At 51.2% G+C, this 14,837-nt stretch overlaps 2 protein-coding genes across 6 annotated transcripts; one reads left to right on the top strand and one right to left on the bottom strand.

Annotated features, from left to right (window-relative positions):
- Positions 1 to 183: 183 nt before the first annotated feature.
- Positions 184 to 7,339, bottom strand: E2f4 (E2F transcription factor 4). 3 transcript variants are annotated; one of them, XM_076915761.1, is made up of 10 exons: positions 7,140 to 7,339; positions 6,627 to 6,736; positions 6,340 to 6,522; positions 5,999 to 6,042; positions 5,108 to 5,169; positions 4,608 to 4,905; positions 3,763 to 3,921; positions 1,352 to 1,399; positions 1,111 to 1,155; positions 184 to 1,017 (listed from the first exon to the last, which is right to left on the bottom strand). In XM_076915761.1, exons 1-10 carry the CDS (start codon positions 7,272 to 7,274, stop codon positions 902 to 904), a joined length of 1,200 nt encoding a protein of 399 aa, XP_076771876.1. In that variant the 5' UTR covers positions 7,275 to 7,339; the 3' UTR covers positions 184 to 901. The 3 variants fall into 3 exon arrangements, with proteins under 3 accessions (XP_076771876.1, XP_076771874.1, XP_034378410.1); XM_076915759.1 differs by having other exon boundaries at positions 3,763 to 3,990; positions 7,140 to 7,337; XM_034522519.2 differs by having other exon boundaries at positions 3,763 to 3,990; positions 6,340 to 6,501; positions 7,140 to 7,335.
- A 1,632-nt stretch (positions 7,340 to 8,971) lies between these two features.
- On the top strand, positions 8,972 to 14,812 carry Exoc3l1 (exocyst complex component 3 like 1). 3 transcript variants are annotated; one of them, XM_076915751.1, is made up of 14 exons: positions 8,972 to 9,208; positions 9,395 to 9,527; positions 9,703 to 9,878; positions 9,951 to 10,170; positions 11,115 to 11,724; positions 11,794 to 11,911; positions 11,996 to 12,121; positions 12,221 to 12,321; positions 12,591 to 12,701; positions 13,685 to 13,814; positions 13,935 to 14,057; positions 14,135 to 14,290; positions 14,383 to 14,507; positions 14,585 to 14,812. In XM_076915751.1, the coding sequence occupies exons 2-14, from the start codon at positions 9,482 to 9,484 to the stop codon at positions 14,772 to 14,774; spliced, it is 2,232 nt and encodes a 743-aa protein (XP_076771866.1). In that variant the 5' UTR covers positions 8,972 to 9,208; positions 9,395 to 9,481; the 3' UTR covers positions 14,775 to 14,812. The 3 variants fall into 3 exon arrangements, with proteins under 3 accessions (XP_076771866.1, XP_034378726.1, XP_076771867.1); XM_034522835.2 differs by having other exon boundaries at positions 8,974 to 9,208; positions 9,362 to 9,527; XM_076915752.1 differs by lacking the exons at positions 8,972 to 9,208; positions 9,395 to 9,527; positions 9,703 to 9,878; positions 9,951 to 10,170 and having other exon boundaries at positions 11,592 to 11,724; positions 11,768 to 11,911.
- The last annotated feature ends 25 nt before the right edge of the window (positions 14,813 to 14,837 follow it).

The following is a 14,837-nucleotide window of genomic DNA, read 5'->3' as shown; positions in this document are numbered from 1 at the left end:
CTGCCCTGCTCCGCCCCGCTGAGAAGGCCTGGCCCCGCCCCACACCAAGGTGCAGCAGGTAGAGGCTGCGACAGCAGGCTTCCAACACAGCAGCCACACCTCCCATTCCAGCAAGGTGACCCACCCTGTCCCAACAACAATCCAGCAATCCCAGGGAAGGGCCCCAAAGAACCAGATCAGAGATAGCCTTAGGCATGTCTTTATTCACTTGAATGCTGTACAAATATTACAATTTCCTTTTGCTGAAAAAAGTATAAAAATAATCTTTATATAGGAATTCATTCGTTACTGTAAATCTTTCTAAATCTCTGCAATGGCTCTAAATGAGGGTAAGTGAATAAGTGGAAGTGAAGGGAGAATGGGGGGAGGGCAGGAGGTGGAGCCACTCTTCAGGTACCAACCCACCCAGACTCCTAGCTAGACACATCAATTCCTTCGAATTAACCCCCTCCAGCATGGCTACCCAGAGTTCCCAGGACTCAGAGCACAGCCAAAAGGGGCCATATGAGGTCCAGAAGCTGCAGGGTGAGCAGGTGGAAAAGGAAGAGTGATTGCTGGCAACCACCCAGCTTCACCTTCTTTCTGAACCCCCTCCGTAGTGACTGGTAGGAACAGGGCAGAAGTACCACTGAGTGGCAGCTAAGCCTGGCTGGAGAAGGCCCCAAGAAAAAGGCAAACATTTTGGCTCCATGTAGAGGGCCAAACTCTCTGCCCAGCTATGCTAGCACAGTTACAAGTGCTAGTGCAAGACAGGAGAGCACGGCCAGAACTGAGAGACCAGAAAAGGCTGGGTAAGCCAAGAGGTGGGCTCTTGGGGTCAGCGTGGGGGTGGGGGCAGTCCCTAGTTGGTTCCCAGCCCAGACTGTCGGGGTTGCAGCTGCACGGGACATGTCCAGGTCAGTCAGAGTTTGAGAACAGGAACATCAAAGAGATCACAGACACCTTCACTCTCGTCCAGGTTATAGATGTAATCGTGGTCTCCGGGAGGTGGCGAAAGTCGGAGGAGGGGGGCAAACACTGCAGAAAGCATTAGGCTGAGGTCTTAGGCCAAGACCCCCAGCAGGCACCCAACCCCTTGCTCACACTACCCATTCTTCCTGGACTACCTACCTTCTGAAGACATCAATTCTTCCAGCAGCTCGGAGCTCATGCACTCTGGGAATGAACACAGTTCATTCAGATTCTGGCTCTCGCCTCTCCACCCATCAGAGCCCAAGTATGAGACCCACACACGCCTACTAGGCTCACCCTTTGTCTAGGATACCCAGCACATATCCTTAGAAGGGAGCCCAGAACTCAAAACTATGCTCCTTATTCCCTGCAGCCATTCAAGAGGAGGAACACAGCCTACCTCTCGTGGGGTCGAAGATTTCTGACAGCTCTTTGGGGAGATCCAGAACTGAAAGAGAAGAAAGCCAAGCTCAAAGGCTGCTTATAGTTCTACTACAGCCCAGCTCTCTTCAGGTCACCTACCACTGAGCCCCAGGGCTCTGCACATTTCCTCAGGCATTTTATCTGCTGACCTACATTCTTCGGTGCTCAGCCAAGGCTACCAAAGGTGCAGTACAGGTGACAAGTGCCACCATTCTAACTCAGAGGCTCTGCAGAACCCCCTCTCTGAGCTAGCACTGCACACTTTCCCTAACACACAATGTCCCTCCTTCTCACAACCACGTCCAATCCAGCTTCAGGGGGTCCAATGCCGCCTTCTGAGGTGCACTTACACACGGCATTTACACACACACAGAGCAATTTTTAAAAGTTTCTGAGGTGGCAGGGGGCGGGAGGGGACAATGAGCTGGCACAGTGAGTACAAGTGTTTGTCTGGAGCCCACATTAAGGTGGAAGAATGCATATGCATAATGTCCACATCCCCCAGTACTTTCTGTTGTTGCTGGTGACATGTCCTCAGATATGCTCAGCAAGCACGTTGTTACCACTGAGCTGTATCCCAGCTATATTTACACACTGAGAAATTCCAATCAGGATTGTATCGCTGAAAGATCATTCCATTTGTGAGAATAAAGGATGGTTTAGTGGGTTTAACAGGCAGTAGACCATGCATGCATGCATCATCTAATACCAACCTACCGGGCAAGATGTGCCTGCTGGTGCAATAGTGGTGGAACTTATGAAGGTAACCAACCTCTTTCTTTACTTGGCTTTGAGGCCAGCTCCACAGGAAGTAATTCATGCCTGACACTGTAATCCCTGTCAAAAGCCCATGGCTAGAGAGATCGTTGACCCTAGGGGGAGCTTACTGCTGCTGCTTTGCTAAATGATAAATGAGCATATTATCAAACTGCCTCCTAAATTTTTATGCTTATATGTTGCTTAGAGAAAATGGCAGGAGTCAATGCAGAAACACATAACCGATAAACTGCTGAGATCAGGTTGAGTGCTCAGCCCAAGGTTCAGGAATACTGCTAAAGAGGGCAAGAACAACCGGACAGGCCGTAGGATGGGAGAGTGTTGTGAATGAAATACTGTCTTTTTGCTATAACACAGCCACTGTACTCGTGAACTCACAAGCAGCTATGGTTACCTACACAAGAACAAGCCATCCAACTAAGATGGCTGGGAAAGACAGAGTCCTTTCCTTTGGATCTGTGCACACATGCATGTAGCACTAATTAGAATGAAGAGAACATGAGAATGGAAGCGGAAGTACTAGGAGGGCAAAGGGAGTCATTTTGTAAATGGTCAAAATATAGAGAGCTGGCTGTGGCACACAGCTTTTAATCCCACAATTCAGGAGGCAGAGTCCAGCCTGGTCTACATAGCAAGTTCCAAGACAGCCACAGCTACATAGAGACCCTGTCTCAAAAAGACTATTAAAAAAAAAAATCATTGCATAGATACATGAAATTACTGACAGACAGATTAGAGGTAAGATAGATATATAAAATATTCTAAAGGATGACTATAAATGTAAAATTAAAATGGCATATAGTTTTCTGGTGTGCTAAGGATGTAAGAGGGATGAGAAGAGATGCTTCACAGATTTGACTTAACCCATGTAAGGTGGGTAGCAGAGGGATCCAGGACTGAGATGATATAGAGCTGTCTCAAGCCTGATGGTGACTAGAGCCAGCTGATAGAGTCCACACAGAACTCGAAAGGCAAACTGAAAGCAGGATGGTTAAGTTCAGTTGAGATGTCCACCAGAGATGTAGAAGACAGATACAAGACATAGGAGACTGGGTAAAAGATCTAGGCTATATAGAGGCTGAAACCCATTTTCAGCTCCCTAGAGATGAGGCCCACTTCAGATATAAAATGTTAAGTATCGACGTTTAAGGAAGTGTTGGATGCCAGTGAGGTAGAAAAGCCAAGAGCTGACAGTAAAGACAAAGGAGAAAAGAGCATCAGCAGAGACCAAGAAAGCACCAGACCTAGACCCTTAGGAACCTGCTGGGCCAGGCACTACCCCATCACCAGCAGAGCTAGGGTGGGTGATTGGCTGACAGACAGGAGGAGTAGCACTCCAATTACTTTTAAAGACACCCATACATAGAAATGAAAACAGAATGGCGAGGTGAGTACAAAGAGTAGCAGATCTCAGTGAGGCTCAGTGCTGCTCCAAGTGGAGGCAGGAGGGAACGAGGAAGGAAGGGGCAAGAGGCACCAGCACTGACTCTGAGATTAGGCATCCTTGTCTGGCTGGCAGAGAGCAGAGGCTAGCAGCAAAGTATGTGTGTGATACAACACTGGGCTGGGCTAGACTCCCCCTGCCGGCCCCACCCCTCAGTAGGTACTCACCACCTGTGGGGTCTGCCTTGATGGGCTCAAAGGAGGTAGAAGGGTTGGGTCCAGATGAACTGCTACTACTGCTGCTGCTGCTGCTGCTGCTGCTGCTGCTGCTGCTGCTGCTGCTGCTATCCAGTAGTGCAGAGGACTGCAGAGGCCGAGTGTCCAGTGCTGTCAGGCCCAGTGGGAATGAGCTGAGTTCACCACTGTCCTTGTTCTCAGTTCCAGGGCTACCACTCACTGCAACCACATCCCCAAACCCAACACACGGAGTCAGGAAATGGATTCTACAGCTGCCACAGGCTAGATCCTGTGGCCAGGATGACCACAATGCTGGTAACCAAACCAAGGAGACTTAGCCACCATTAATTACCAAGAAGCATCTAGAAAAGAGCAGTAAAGATAGAGCACAAGTCCTGGAGGGGGGAGACTCATGGGGTGGCCAGGATCCATCAGACACTGTCCAATTTGGGAAAACAGCCCCACTAACGCTGCCTATATAGTCAAAGCTTGTTAGAAAGGGCATATTCAGGGCAAGTGAGATCCTAGTGAATAAAGACAACTCGTGGACAAACCCAATGACCTGAGTTCAAATCCCAGAAATATGAAAGGAGAGAACCAATTCTTTCAAGTTGTCATCTGACCTCCTCCAGCCTCTATATGTTTCCTGTGGCATGCTTCCCCTTACAAATAAATGGGAAGAGTAATTTAAAGGGGCACATTCACTGTAACACCAAGGAAAGCTAAGTGGGGACCCCAGGAATGTCTTCTAATTTTTAGCACAACGTGCCATCACACAGATAGCTTCTTGTGGGCTCCAAAAAAATAACCCATCACACCTTACCATAGTGTCTTACCTGCAATCTCAGCTGTCTGGCCTGCCACCTCTGAGACTTGAGTGCTGCCCAGGACAGGCGTGGGGGTAGTCGGCTGGGGGCTGCTTGGAGGAGAGGTTTCCTGGGGCTGAGCTAAGGCAGGCGTGGGCAGAGGTGGAGGTGTTGCAACAGCAGGTGGACTCTGGAGTAGATCATCAGGGGGAGGCACAGGCACAGCCACAGGTGGTGAGCTCCAGGCCTCCTTGTTCACTAGCAGCACCTCAATGGGCCCACTCACGCTCTTCAGGTGAATCTGGTACTTCTTCTGACCATTGAGACCCTGGGAACAAATAGAATTGCAAGCAGGCATGGATGGCTCCCGCCTGACTGGCTTAGAGCCAGACTGTCCTCCTCTTCATCTGCCAATCCACCTAGATAACTCCAGACTCAGGCCTCCCCTGCCTGCTCCACCCAGACCTTATCAAGGTTCACAGCCAGTCTCCACCCTCAGTTGACACCGCCTTCCAGGGATGAGCACCTACCTCTGGGATGGGCACCTCTAGACTGGTGCCCGATGGGGCCCGGATGGCAAGGAGGGTATCTCCTAGAATGACAAGGAGGATGTGTTAGGGCCCATGAGCTCAATCTGAGTTGGAGAGGAAGTGTCTGTTCCTTTCCTGTCTTGTTTAGCACAAGGCAAGTGATCAGTTTCTCTAAGAGACTGAATGTTAAGTCTCTACCATTCTAGAGCCCTGGGTAGAGCAAAAATTCTTCTCTCTGCAAAACCTCATGCTCAGTAACCAGAAAATCTAGGTGCAAGCACACTTCTTTCTTTTTGAGGCAGGGTATTTTTATGTAGCCTTGGCTGTCCTGGAAACTTGAAATGTAGACCAGGTTACCTCAAACTCAAAGATCTGCCCTCCTCTGCCTCCCAAGTGCTGGGACTAAATGTAATATTATATTCTGGAATGAGGTCACCAGCCACAGGTACAACCAGCTCACTCCTCAAATGATGCTGATCCCTAGAAACATGCTCTGACCAAGTTTTTCCAAGACACAAGATGGGACAGATCCTACATACACAGTGAAACTAAGTACAAATTGGGAATGAACACCACCGACCCCAGCATACAGGATTGTGCACACACATATACATGCACAAATTCTCTTTTTTCCTCTGTGCCACTATCATGCTCAAGAACTGAACCAGAGAATACTGCTGATGAGGAGCAAACCCAGGGACACACTGGGGACTCTTGCACCCCAGAGTCCCAGTGACTTCCAAACTGAGGCTTGCTGCCTGGATTCTCTTTAAGCAGGCATCACGAACCTTCAAGAGCTGGAACTTCTTTGGGAGCAGTGGACCTCATGCTTGGGGAGCCATGGCTTAGCTCAGTCCCACCCAAATCTCCCTCCACCCAGGCTCTGCTCACCTGCAAAGCATCTGCAGATGTCTTCATGAGTCACGTAGGCTAAGGTGTGGGGGTTAAGGAGAGCAGCTGATGCCTTTATTGTGTCAGATGGCAGACCACAGAAGGGACCCAGTGTTTTAGCCTATGCCTGCCATACAGCCCTTAGAGGAAGTTCTGGGACCTGGGGTCTAAGTGGGTAAGGATCTTGAGCTAAGACTGGAAGAGACGGGAGCCTCACGTCTGAATCTGACCAGGGGTTGCAGGATCATTCTCTCAAGAGGTACAGGGCCCCGACCTCCACAGAGCAAAACCAGCTGAGAGCCCCTTGCCCACTCCCCAGGGCAGGGACTGCCAGAGGATATCAGCTGTTCTGGACGTCCTCTGTAACATTCCGGATGCTCTGCTGCACCCACACCTTGTGCTGGTCAAGTTCTTGTTCCCGCTGCTGCAGTTCCTCGATCTCTGCCTTGAGCTCAATCAGCTTGTCGGCAATCTCCCGGGTATTGCAACCTGGCCCGACGCCCCTGAACCACAGGACTGAGAGACTAAGCGGGATCCATAAGAACTCTGGGTCCCAGACCTCTGCTGTCTCCTATAACCCTCATCCCACACGCCCCGCACTTCTCCCCTCCCAAACATCCCTACTCACTTCCACTGGATGCTGTTCTTGGATTTCTTCTCGATCAGACCAATACCTTCCAGCACGTTGGTGATGTCGTAAATCCGCCGTTTCTGGCGCACAGCAAGAGTGTCGGCTGCCTGGCAGGTAGAAGAGAATGGAGAATGCTAGCCCCACTCTTATGTGTGCACCCTGCTACATTTAGTCTGGAATGGGGGTAGTCTTGTGTCCCAGCCCTGGAGTTCCTTCCAATCACTCCAGGAGTGTGCTGGCAAGAGTCTTGGCTTAGTTGTGTTCTGATATTCTGATGCTCGTTTCCCTGTACTAGTCACGAAGGGCCACGAGGGCCAGCACCTGCAGCCCGGACCCAGACAGAGCTGAGGCTCAATGGCTTCAGTGAATGAAAACAACCTCCCGCCTCTCTCGTGTGAGAAAGCACACTGATGGCGGCCGGAGGACGCAATGGGGCCACCCCGCTGGTTCCCGCTACTGGTCCAGGCCTGGTCCACCATCTCCCCAGTCGCCCCTCGGCCCGGACCGCACCAGCTTGAGGTCAAGCACGCCGTCCTTGGCTTCCTGTAGAAGCGACACGAACTTGGTGGTGAGAAGTCCCAGACTCTTCTCGTGCCGGCTTGGAGTACCCGGGGGCGGCGGCGCCTGTGGCCCGGCCTCCGCCATCGCGCCCGCCCGCCCGCCGCCTCCCCTCAGCCAGGCCAGGCCAGGCCGGCGGCGGCGCCACTTCCGCTTCCGTTTCTAGTCGCCGGGCCACCGGAGCTATCACTGCTGCTTCCGCTTCCGTCTCGCGCCTTCCCAGGGTATCTGGTGCAATTCCTATCTGCAGATCCAGACGCAAAACTTCGGGGACCATCGACAAATGTATCATTAGCAAAGGAAACGAAAGTAACTCCTTAGGACAGCTAGGAAACCTGAAAAATTGTATAGTAGGAAAGGGAGGAGGTTAGTGAGCAGTACTGGCAGTTGAGAAGAGGGAAACACCCGAATCTTTCTTGCTAACTAGCTTCTAGACTACTTACTAACTGCCTGAACACTCCATCTAGGGAAGGGAAGCCATAAGCCACAAGCTTAGCCTGTTTGCTTGAAACTGATCCTAAAGGCTTCCCTGCTGTTCTGAGATAATTCCTTTTGTTCCTGTTACTTCCTGCCAAAACAGCAAGCACTAACAATAAATAGCTTGCATACTTCTTCTTTCTCTACTCTTATTTCGTTCCAACATCATTTTTCTCCGGCCTCCCTGCTACGACTAACAGTTCACAGTGGCCTGGAGTCTTATTTCCAACCACTACTTAGTCCATGCAAAGGTATTTGCCTGTGTGTGAATATAAGCAAAGCCTTTAAGGCAGTTTCTGACATATGGGAAGAACTGCATGTTTGCAAGTCTCATTTATTTTTCAATTTTAAAGGTTTATATTAATTATTATTATTATTATGTGTGTGTGTGTTTATGTTTGTGCACCTACGTGCAGGTGCTCAGGGAGGTTTAGAAGAAGGTGTCAGATTTCTGGAGTCTGGAGTTAACCGGCAATTATTAGCCGCCATGTAGGTGTTGGGAACTAAGGCCTGGCCTCTGCAAGACCAGCAAGTGCTCTTAACCTCCCAGCCATCTTGCCAGTTGGCAAGTCTTATTTATTTTTAACATTGTTATCACTCATGGTTATGTCTTTATGATGGTCAGTTCCTCTGGGACACAAATTGCCTTCCGCAAGTCTATTGAGAATTCACACTTGTAAGAGAGTAAAACAGGCAGAATTTGGAAGATCTAGTTATAATGGAGCCTGAAATTGGGGTAGTCTTTCTGAGGTGTTCGTGGTCAGCAAGGATACTTACTTGGGCCTGCGTATATCTATGTGGACTCAAAACTTTAGCTGTCAATCCTCAGCAGCCTACACTTCTAGCAGCTAGGAAATGAAGGTCTGTTCTGATGAGTAGTATGGTCCATTATTATCATCTAGTGTCGTCCTCAGTGACTCCCCAGCACTTACAGGAACAATATAGCTTTTACCATCCCTGACTGCCACCCGCCACTATACTTTCCCCTCACCACAGGTGATCTTTCTCCTCACCACAGGTGATCTTTCCTCTACTAAGTCATATACCAGCAGTGGTTCTCAGATTCTCACGTTGTTTGCTGCAGCTCCAACACATGGGGGTCATCCTTCAAGCCAGCTTGAGGCTAAATCGGCTTTAAATGTGCATATGCATTTCCTGAGCGCTTAGAAGTCTTAGGTGGGCTGATCAGGACTTGGTGATCACTGGGAGTCCAAGGCTACCCCCACCTAACAGGAAGTGGCGCCCAGCTCTCCCCCACCTCAGTGCAGATGCTTTTCCTGTTGGGAATACAGTGCCAGAGACTCAACTTCCTTCCTTTCTGCTATGAAGAAGGAGGGGCCTTGGGGAGAAGAAGGGGCTTCTGGGCTGTGAAGTGGGAGAGAGGCTTCCTTGGGGAGAGGAATTTGGCTGCGGTGCCAAAGGAACTGGAGTCCCTCGGGTCCCGTGAGCAGTGAGGGTGTGCCCAGCTCTGCAGGAGAAAGAAGGCTATTCTCAAGGCCAAGGCCACTTGCAGAGGAGGGAGAACTGGATACCGGTCAGATCTGGTAAGTTCTGTACGAAACTGTCCTGGGCGTTACAGAGCAGGAAAGGGGACTTACAGTTATGCCTATTTGCATAGTACAATCCAGAACCCCAGAGGGCCTAGGCCTCCCAGGTATCCCCTTCTGTCTTACTTCCCTCTCTCTTGCTTCCTTAAGGGGCTAGGCAAGAACCCTGCTCCTCTTTCTCAGCCGAGCCAAAGGAACATCCACTCTGCCTGATCTATTCCACGCTCTCACCCAGACTCCTACCACATCTGCAGCTCCTCAAGGCACAGCATGGACTCAGCAGCCAAAGATAAAATACAGCCCCCACTTCTTCCTGGTATGAGTCTTGCTGGCTGGGCTTGGGGAAGGATGATGTGCAGACAAATGGGAATGGTGGGGTTGAGTTTTCCTGTCAGGTCTAGCTAGAACTCTATAGGATCGAAAAGAGTAAGCTGTCCTGAGGAAACAGAAGGGCAGCAGTTTTGTTAACCCTGACTGACACAACCACCCAGGTTCTTCCTGCCCAAGGCCTGAGTGGCCAGAGCAGGAGAGGGCCGAACAGCTGGCTCGGGGTGCAGCACTCAAGTGGGCTTCAGGCATCTTCTACAGGCCAGAGCAGCTGACCAGGCTGGGCCAGTACCGAAGCCGTGAAATACAGCGTAACTATTCCCTGGAGGCACGAATTAAGGTGGGTAAGGAGCAGCAGTGTTAGAGTGGGCTGTAGGGCTGGCCAGGCCTTACTAACTACCTCTCTCCACAGTCAGTGGTGCAGTCATACCTGGAAGGTGTGCAGACTGGTGTGTGGCAGCTGACCCGAGCCCTTGAGGCTGTGCAGGGAACACGTGAGGCCCTGAGCCAGGCCCATCACTTACTCCAGGGTTTGTCTCGGACCTCACAGACTCTCGAACCCCTGAGGGAATGTGTTGTCCAGCATAAACAACTCCAGATCCTGACTCAGTTGTTGCCAAGGCTACAAGCAGGTGAGTGGGGGGGGGGGGCAGGGATGTGTGGGGAGGGTGGAGATGGAGACCTCTGGACTTTAGCTTCTAATAATCCACAAACACCCATACTGATCAGCAGCTGGGACACTAGGCAAGGGATTTTATGGAGATATACACCAGGGACATCCCGGAGAATAATCTCAGCTTCAAAGAGTGTACGAAACAGGCACAATCACCTCATCCTGCGGTTCTCAAGCTTGAGATGTTGAAGTTAGCACAGAGATTCTATTAAATACCTGTGGCCACAGTAGTTTACATAGTTTACATACTATGAGCGTTAGCTGTAGCTCTGGTAGAGCACGTGCTTAGTATGTGCAAGGCCCTAAATTCAATCCCAGGCATCACCCCAAATAACGTGTATATACAACGTACAATACATACCTACATCCATCCATACATGCGTCAATACATATGCACATACATACCAATATATATGTAACCATGTCTGTAAGTATTTTGTAACAAGATAGGTGAATAGCAACCTTCATGGTCTCTAATTTATTTTGTCTGCCTGTAACATTTTTTAAGATTACTTTAAGTGAGTGTTTAAGTGCCTGAGTGTATACCACCTTGAGTGCCTGGTATATGCAGGGATCAGAAGAGGACTTCGATTCCCTGAAACTGGAGTTACAGGCAGTTGTGAGCTGCCACATGCATGGGTGCTGGGAATCGCAGCCTGTGCTCATAACCACTGAACCACCCACCCTTCCCAGCATGCTTGATTTCATGTTCTGTTGGTTCAGGGGTTGACATATGTCCGAACTCTAGGCCTTAGCCTGGATGTTCAGATTAACCGATACTTTACCGTGCTTAGTATTAAATAGTAAATACATCACACCAGTCTCCAGACCTCAGTGTCCCTTGCTGTACCCATAGCACAGGTGGGAAAGCTGAGACCTCCAGCCATCTCCTTTCTTTCTTAGTGCCAGCTGCAGTGGCCCACACGCAGACCCTGATAGATGCTCAGCGATTCTTGGAGGCATATGTGAGCCTGCGGGAGCTAGAGCAGCTGCGAGAGGAAACATGGACACCCCTAGGGGGGCTGGAGTTGCCAATCTTCCAGGGGCTAGGCCTTCTGGCTGAGGCTCTGGGCCAAGCTGTGGAGGCAGCTGCAGGAGCTGCAGGGCGGCTGGCACGTGAGGACCCAGCCCTACTGGTAGCTGCTATTCGTGTGGCAGAGGTAGAGACTAAGCGCACAATCCTGGGGCAGGCACCCCGAGACTGGCGGCAGCGATGTCTTCGGGCACTCCAGGAGGGCCTGGAGCAGGTCCACTTTCCATCATCTGTGCTTCCCGAGCCAGGAGCCCTGTCAGGGTGGCTTGAGGCTCTGCAGGTAGCCTTGCCTGCTGAGTTGGCAACAGCTGAAGCATTGGTGGCACCCTGCTGCCCACCAAGCTACCACGTGGTTCAGCTATGGGCCCACACCCTGCACAGTGGCCTGCGCCGTATCGTGCAGCAACTCCTTGCAGGGCCTGAGCTAGGAGCTGCTGACACCTTTGCCTTGCTGCACTGGGCACTGCACGTGTACATGGGGTGAGTGTCCTTGGGGAAGTGGGAAGTGGGAAGAAAGGCTCAGTATGACATCTTGCTATCCATCTCTAGGAAGGAAATGATGGGGGACTTGGAACTGGGGCCTGAGGCTGATGTATCCCAGCTAGAGCCCCTCTTGACCTCAGAGAACATCGAGCAGCTGGAGGCAGCATTTGTGGCTCAGGTCCAGGTGACTAGTGACTGTCTAGTTGTCTAGTTGAATGTCTTGTCAATGCCCTGGTGCATCTTGCTGCTCCTTACTCTTTCTTGCCAGGTAAGTGTGGCTCAGTGGCTGAAGAAGGCGCTAGATGGGGAGGTAGCTGAGTGGAGCAGGGAACAGGAGCCCACCACAGATCCATCCGGTTTCTACCACTCACCAATGCCAGCCATTGTGTTGCAGGTAGGTGGGAAGAACCCAGGGAAGTGGGCATCCTGCATATGGAAAGGGGAGATGGGCAGGTCTAGGAAATGTCTAAAGCCTGCTTCTCCCTGCTTGTAGATCCTGGCTGAAAACATTCAAGTGACCAGCCTGATTAGTGACTCATTGCATCGGAGGGTGCATGACATGGCAGTGTCAGAACTGAGCGCATTCTTGAGAAGGTTTGCCAAGCAGGGGACCCATCTACAATCTCCAGCCCTACTCCCAGACAGCCAAAGGGCTCTGAGTGAAATAGACACACCAGTGTGTGTGTGTGTGTGTGTGTGTGTGTGTGTGTGTGTGTGTGTGTTTGTGGGGGGTTCCTTTAAACAACTACTTGAAAGTGGGACAAGATTTCTGGGGGTGCAGCTGTGGGGGTGCAGCTGTGGGGGTACAGCTGTGGGGGTGCCAGATTAGCAGCAAACCCAAGAGGCTTCTCTGCCCACTGCAGCTTCAGTGATGCTCTGATCCGATTCTCTCGAGACCATCTCAGGGGAGAAGCTGTGGCCCCTCACTATGTGTCCTACCTCTTGGCTGCCTTCAACCACCAATCAGCACTGAGGTACTACACTTTCACTAATACCCTTCTGTGTTTCTATAAAGCATGGGTGCCACCCACACCAGAACCCCTTTGGGCTCACAAAGATGAGGTTTCAATCCTCACTCTGCTAATTACCAGTTGTATCACAAGGTACCTGTCCCTTTTCTTACTAATATTACTTGGGTAACTTAGAAAATTATATTGGGCCAGGCAGTGGTGGCGAACGCCATTAGTCCCAGCACTTGGGAGGCAGAGGCAGGTGGATTTCTGAATTCGAGGCCAGCCTGGTCTACAGAGTGAGTTCCAGGACAGCCAGGACTACACAGAGAAACCCTGTCTCGAAAAACAAAAACAAAAACAAAAACAACAACAACAACAACAAAAAGACAATTTGTATTCTCTGAACGTGGACTAGATAATTAATGACCCCTACTTTCTCATCTTTTAGTTTTAATTAAAAAGAGAAAATTATATTGGATAAAGATGTTAAATCTACTACTTTTTTTTTTTTAGCAAATATTTATCAAATATTTATCAGATGTCTGATGTTACAGCTAGGAACAAGAAATTTCCCTCCCACTCTTCCTCCTGCTTTGAGACAAGAGTTGCAGTCTAGTCCAGGCTAGCCTCAAACTGGTAGCAATGTTCTTTCTTCAGCCTCCACCAGGCCTGGCTATCTTGAGTGTTATGCTCTTGGTGATGGGCACAGAGAGAACAGACATACAAGCCAAGAATATTTACTCTTATCTTGACTAAGATTAGCTCCCCTCTAAAACAAAATAAAAGGAAGAATAACTTAACTTGAGGTTACATTAGAGGCAAGTCCGCTGGGCATACTCTTCCTAGTATTACAGAATACCTGAGCCTTTCATGAATACAGAGCCGCCCTTCCCTCCCCCGGCTCCCACCAGACACTGCACCACAAGGTGGCGCCAGAATGGATGAATCCTAGAGGGCCATGCGAGCCTTGGCCTTGGTCCTGAAGTCGCACTTTTTTGGTCCAGATCTTCCGTCTCGGTCCTGCTGCCGGACGGGGAAGCTTCCGGGGTCTTAGCTCCAGTGGAAGCCGCGCTGGACGACGTACAAAGGAGGATCTGCCGCCTGGTTTTGGAAGTACTGCAGGTTGAGCTCCAGGTGAGGTTGCCATCCCAGTCTGGATTGGTAGTGTGAGGAGGAGATACGATATATTTATGGTGGTCTCTACAGGATCCGGATCATTTCCCTAGCCCCGACTGTGCTATGTTTTCCCTATAGCCCCTGTTCGCCGCTGTGCCCTCGCGCCGGTGGCTATTGAGTTCTGAGTTGCTGGACGGCGTATGTGAGCACACATCGCACTTCTGCCAGGACTTCTGGCGCGTACGGAAGCCTGCTGTTCAGGTGGGTCGGGGAGAGGAAAGCTGGGGAAGGGGCAGTGCTGGTGGGACCCTGCAATCAAACTGGTTATTGTCCTGAAGCTGCTGCTGGCGGAGGCGGAACGAACCGTGGTGTTGCAATACCTAAGGGCGCTGATGCAGGGTCGCCTAGTGTGCCGCGGTGCGGACGAGCGGAGCCAGGCGGCTGAGCGCCTGCGGCATGATGCTGCCCAGCTTAAAGAGCTTTTCCTTGGTTTGGTGAGAGCTCGTTGGGAGGGCAGACAGTCGAGAATCTCTGTAGTCGGGTGGGAGCCGAGGGCCGGCTGGAAACCCTGCTCCTACGTGTTCAGGGCCTGGAGGAGAGCGTTCACTGCGCGCCTGTCCTGCTTGCGCTGAGGGAACTGCTCAACCTCCACGACCCCACACTGCTTGGCCTCGAGGTGGCAGGCCTGAGACAACAATTTCCGGACGTGAGGTGCGAGGAGGGGGACAGGGGAGGAGCAGCCCAGGAGGATGAGGGCTGGGCTGACGCACGTGGTGGTATTCCCGCAGCGAGGATCACGTCTCTGCTCTCTTGGACCTGCGCGGGGACGTGTCCCGAGAGCATCGTCAGGCAGCACTCAGTTCGCTGCAGGCTGGTCCACCGCCCTCACCCTCTACTGGCCGCCGGGCACTCTTCAGCCTGGTACCAACGCCTACGCCCTCTCTGTCCTCCTGCCTCCCCTCGGGTCCCTGCTCCTGACACCCGCCTGTTTGCGTAATAAAGCCACGTCTACCGCACGTCTGAATTTATGTGTTGGGGCGC

The sequence above is a fragment of the Arvicanthis niloticus genome, chromosome 18 (assembly GCF_011762505.2).
Source record: "Arvicanthis niloticus isolate mArvNil1 chromosome 18, mArvNil1.pat.X, whole genome shotgun sequence".
Classification (NCBI taxonomy): domain Eukaryota; kingdom Metazoa; phylum Chordata; class Mammalia; order Rodentia; family Muridae; genus Arvicanthis; species Arvicanthis niloticus.
The sequence above is the reverse complement of the archived record's forward strand: the minus strand, read 5'-3'. Positions and strand labels throughout refer to the sequence as shown.

Coding starts and splice junctions, on each gene's coding strand:
- E2f4 (XM_076915759.1), bottom strand. CDS start 7,274: ATGGCGGAGGCCGGGCCACAGGCGCCGCCGCCCCCGGGTACTCCAAGC. Junction 5,170..5,998: donor CATCTGCAGATGCTTTGCAG/GTGAGCAGAGCC, acceptor TTGTCATTCTAG/GAGATACCCTCCTTGCCATC. Junction 1,400..3,762: donor CAAGGCAGACCCCACAGGTG/GTGAGTACCTAC, acceptor CTTCTCTTTCAG/TTCTGGATCTCCCCAAAGAG.
- Exoc3l1 (XM_076915751.1), top strand. CDS start 9,482: ATGGACTCAGCAGCCAAAGATAAAATACAGCCCCCACTTCTTCCTG. Junction 9,879..9,950: donor CCCTGGAGGCACGAATTAAG/GTGGGTAAGGAG, acceptor CTCTCTCCACAG/TCAGTGGTGCAGTCATACCT. Junction 12,702..13,684: donor AACCACCAATCAGCACTGAG/GTACTACACTTT, acceptor TTTTTGGTCCAG/ATCTTCCGTCTCGGTCCTGC.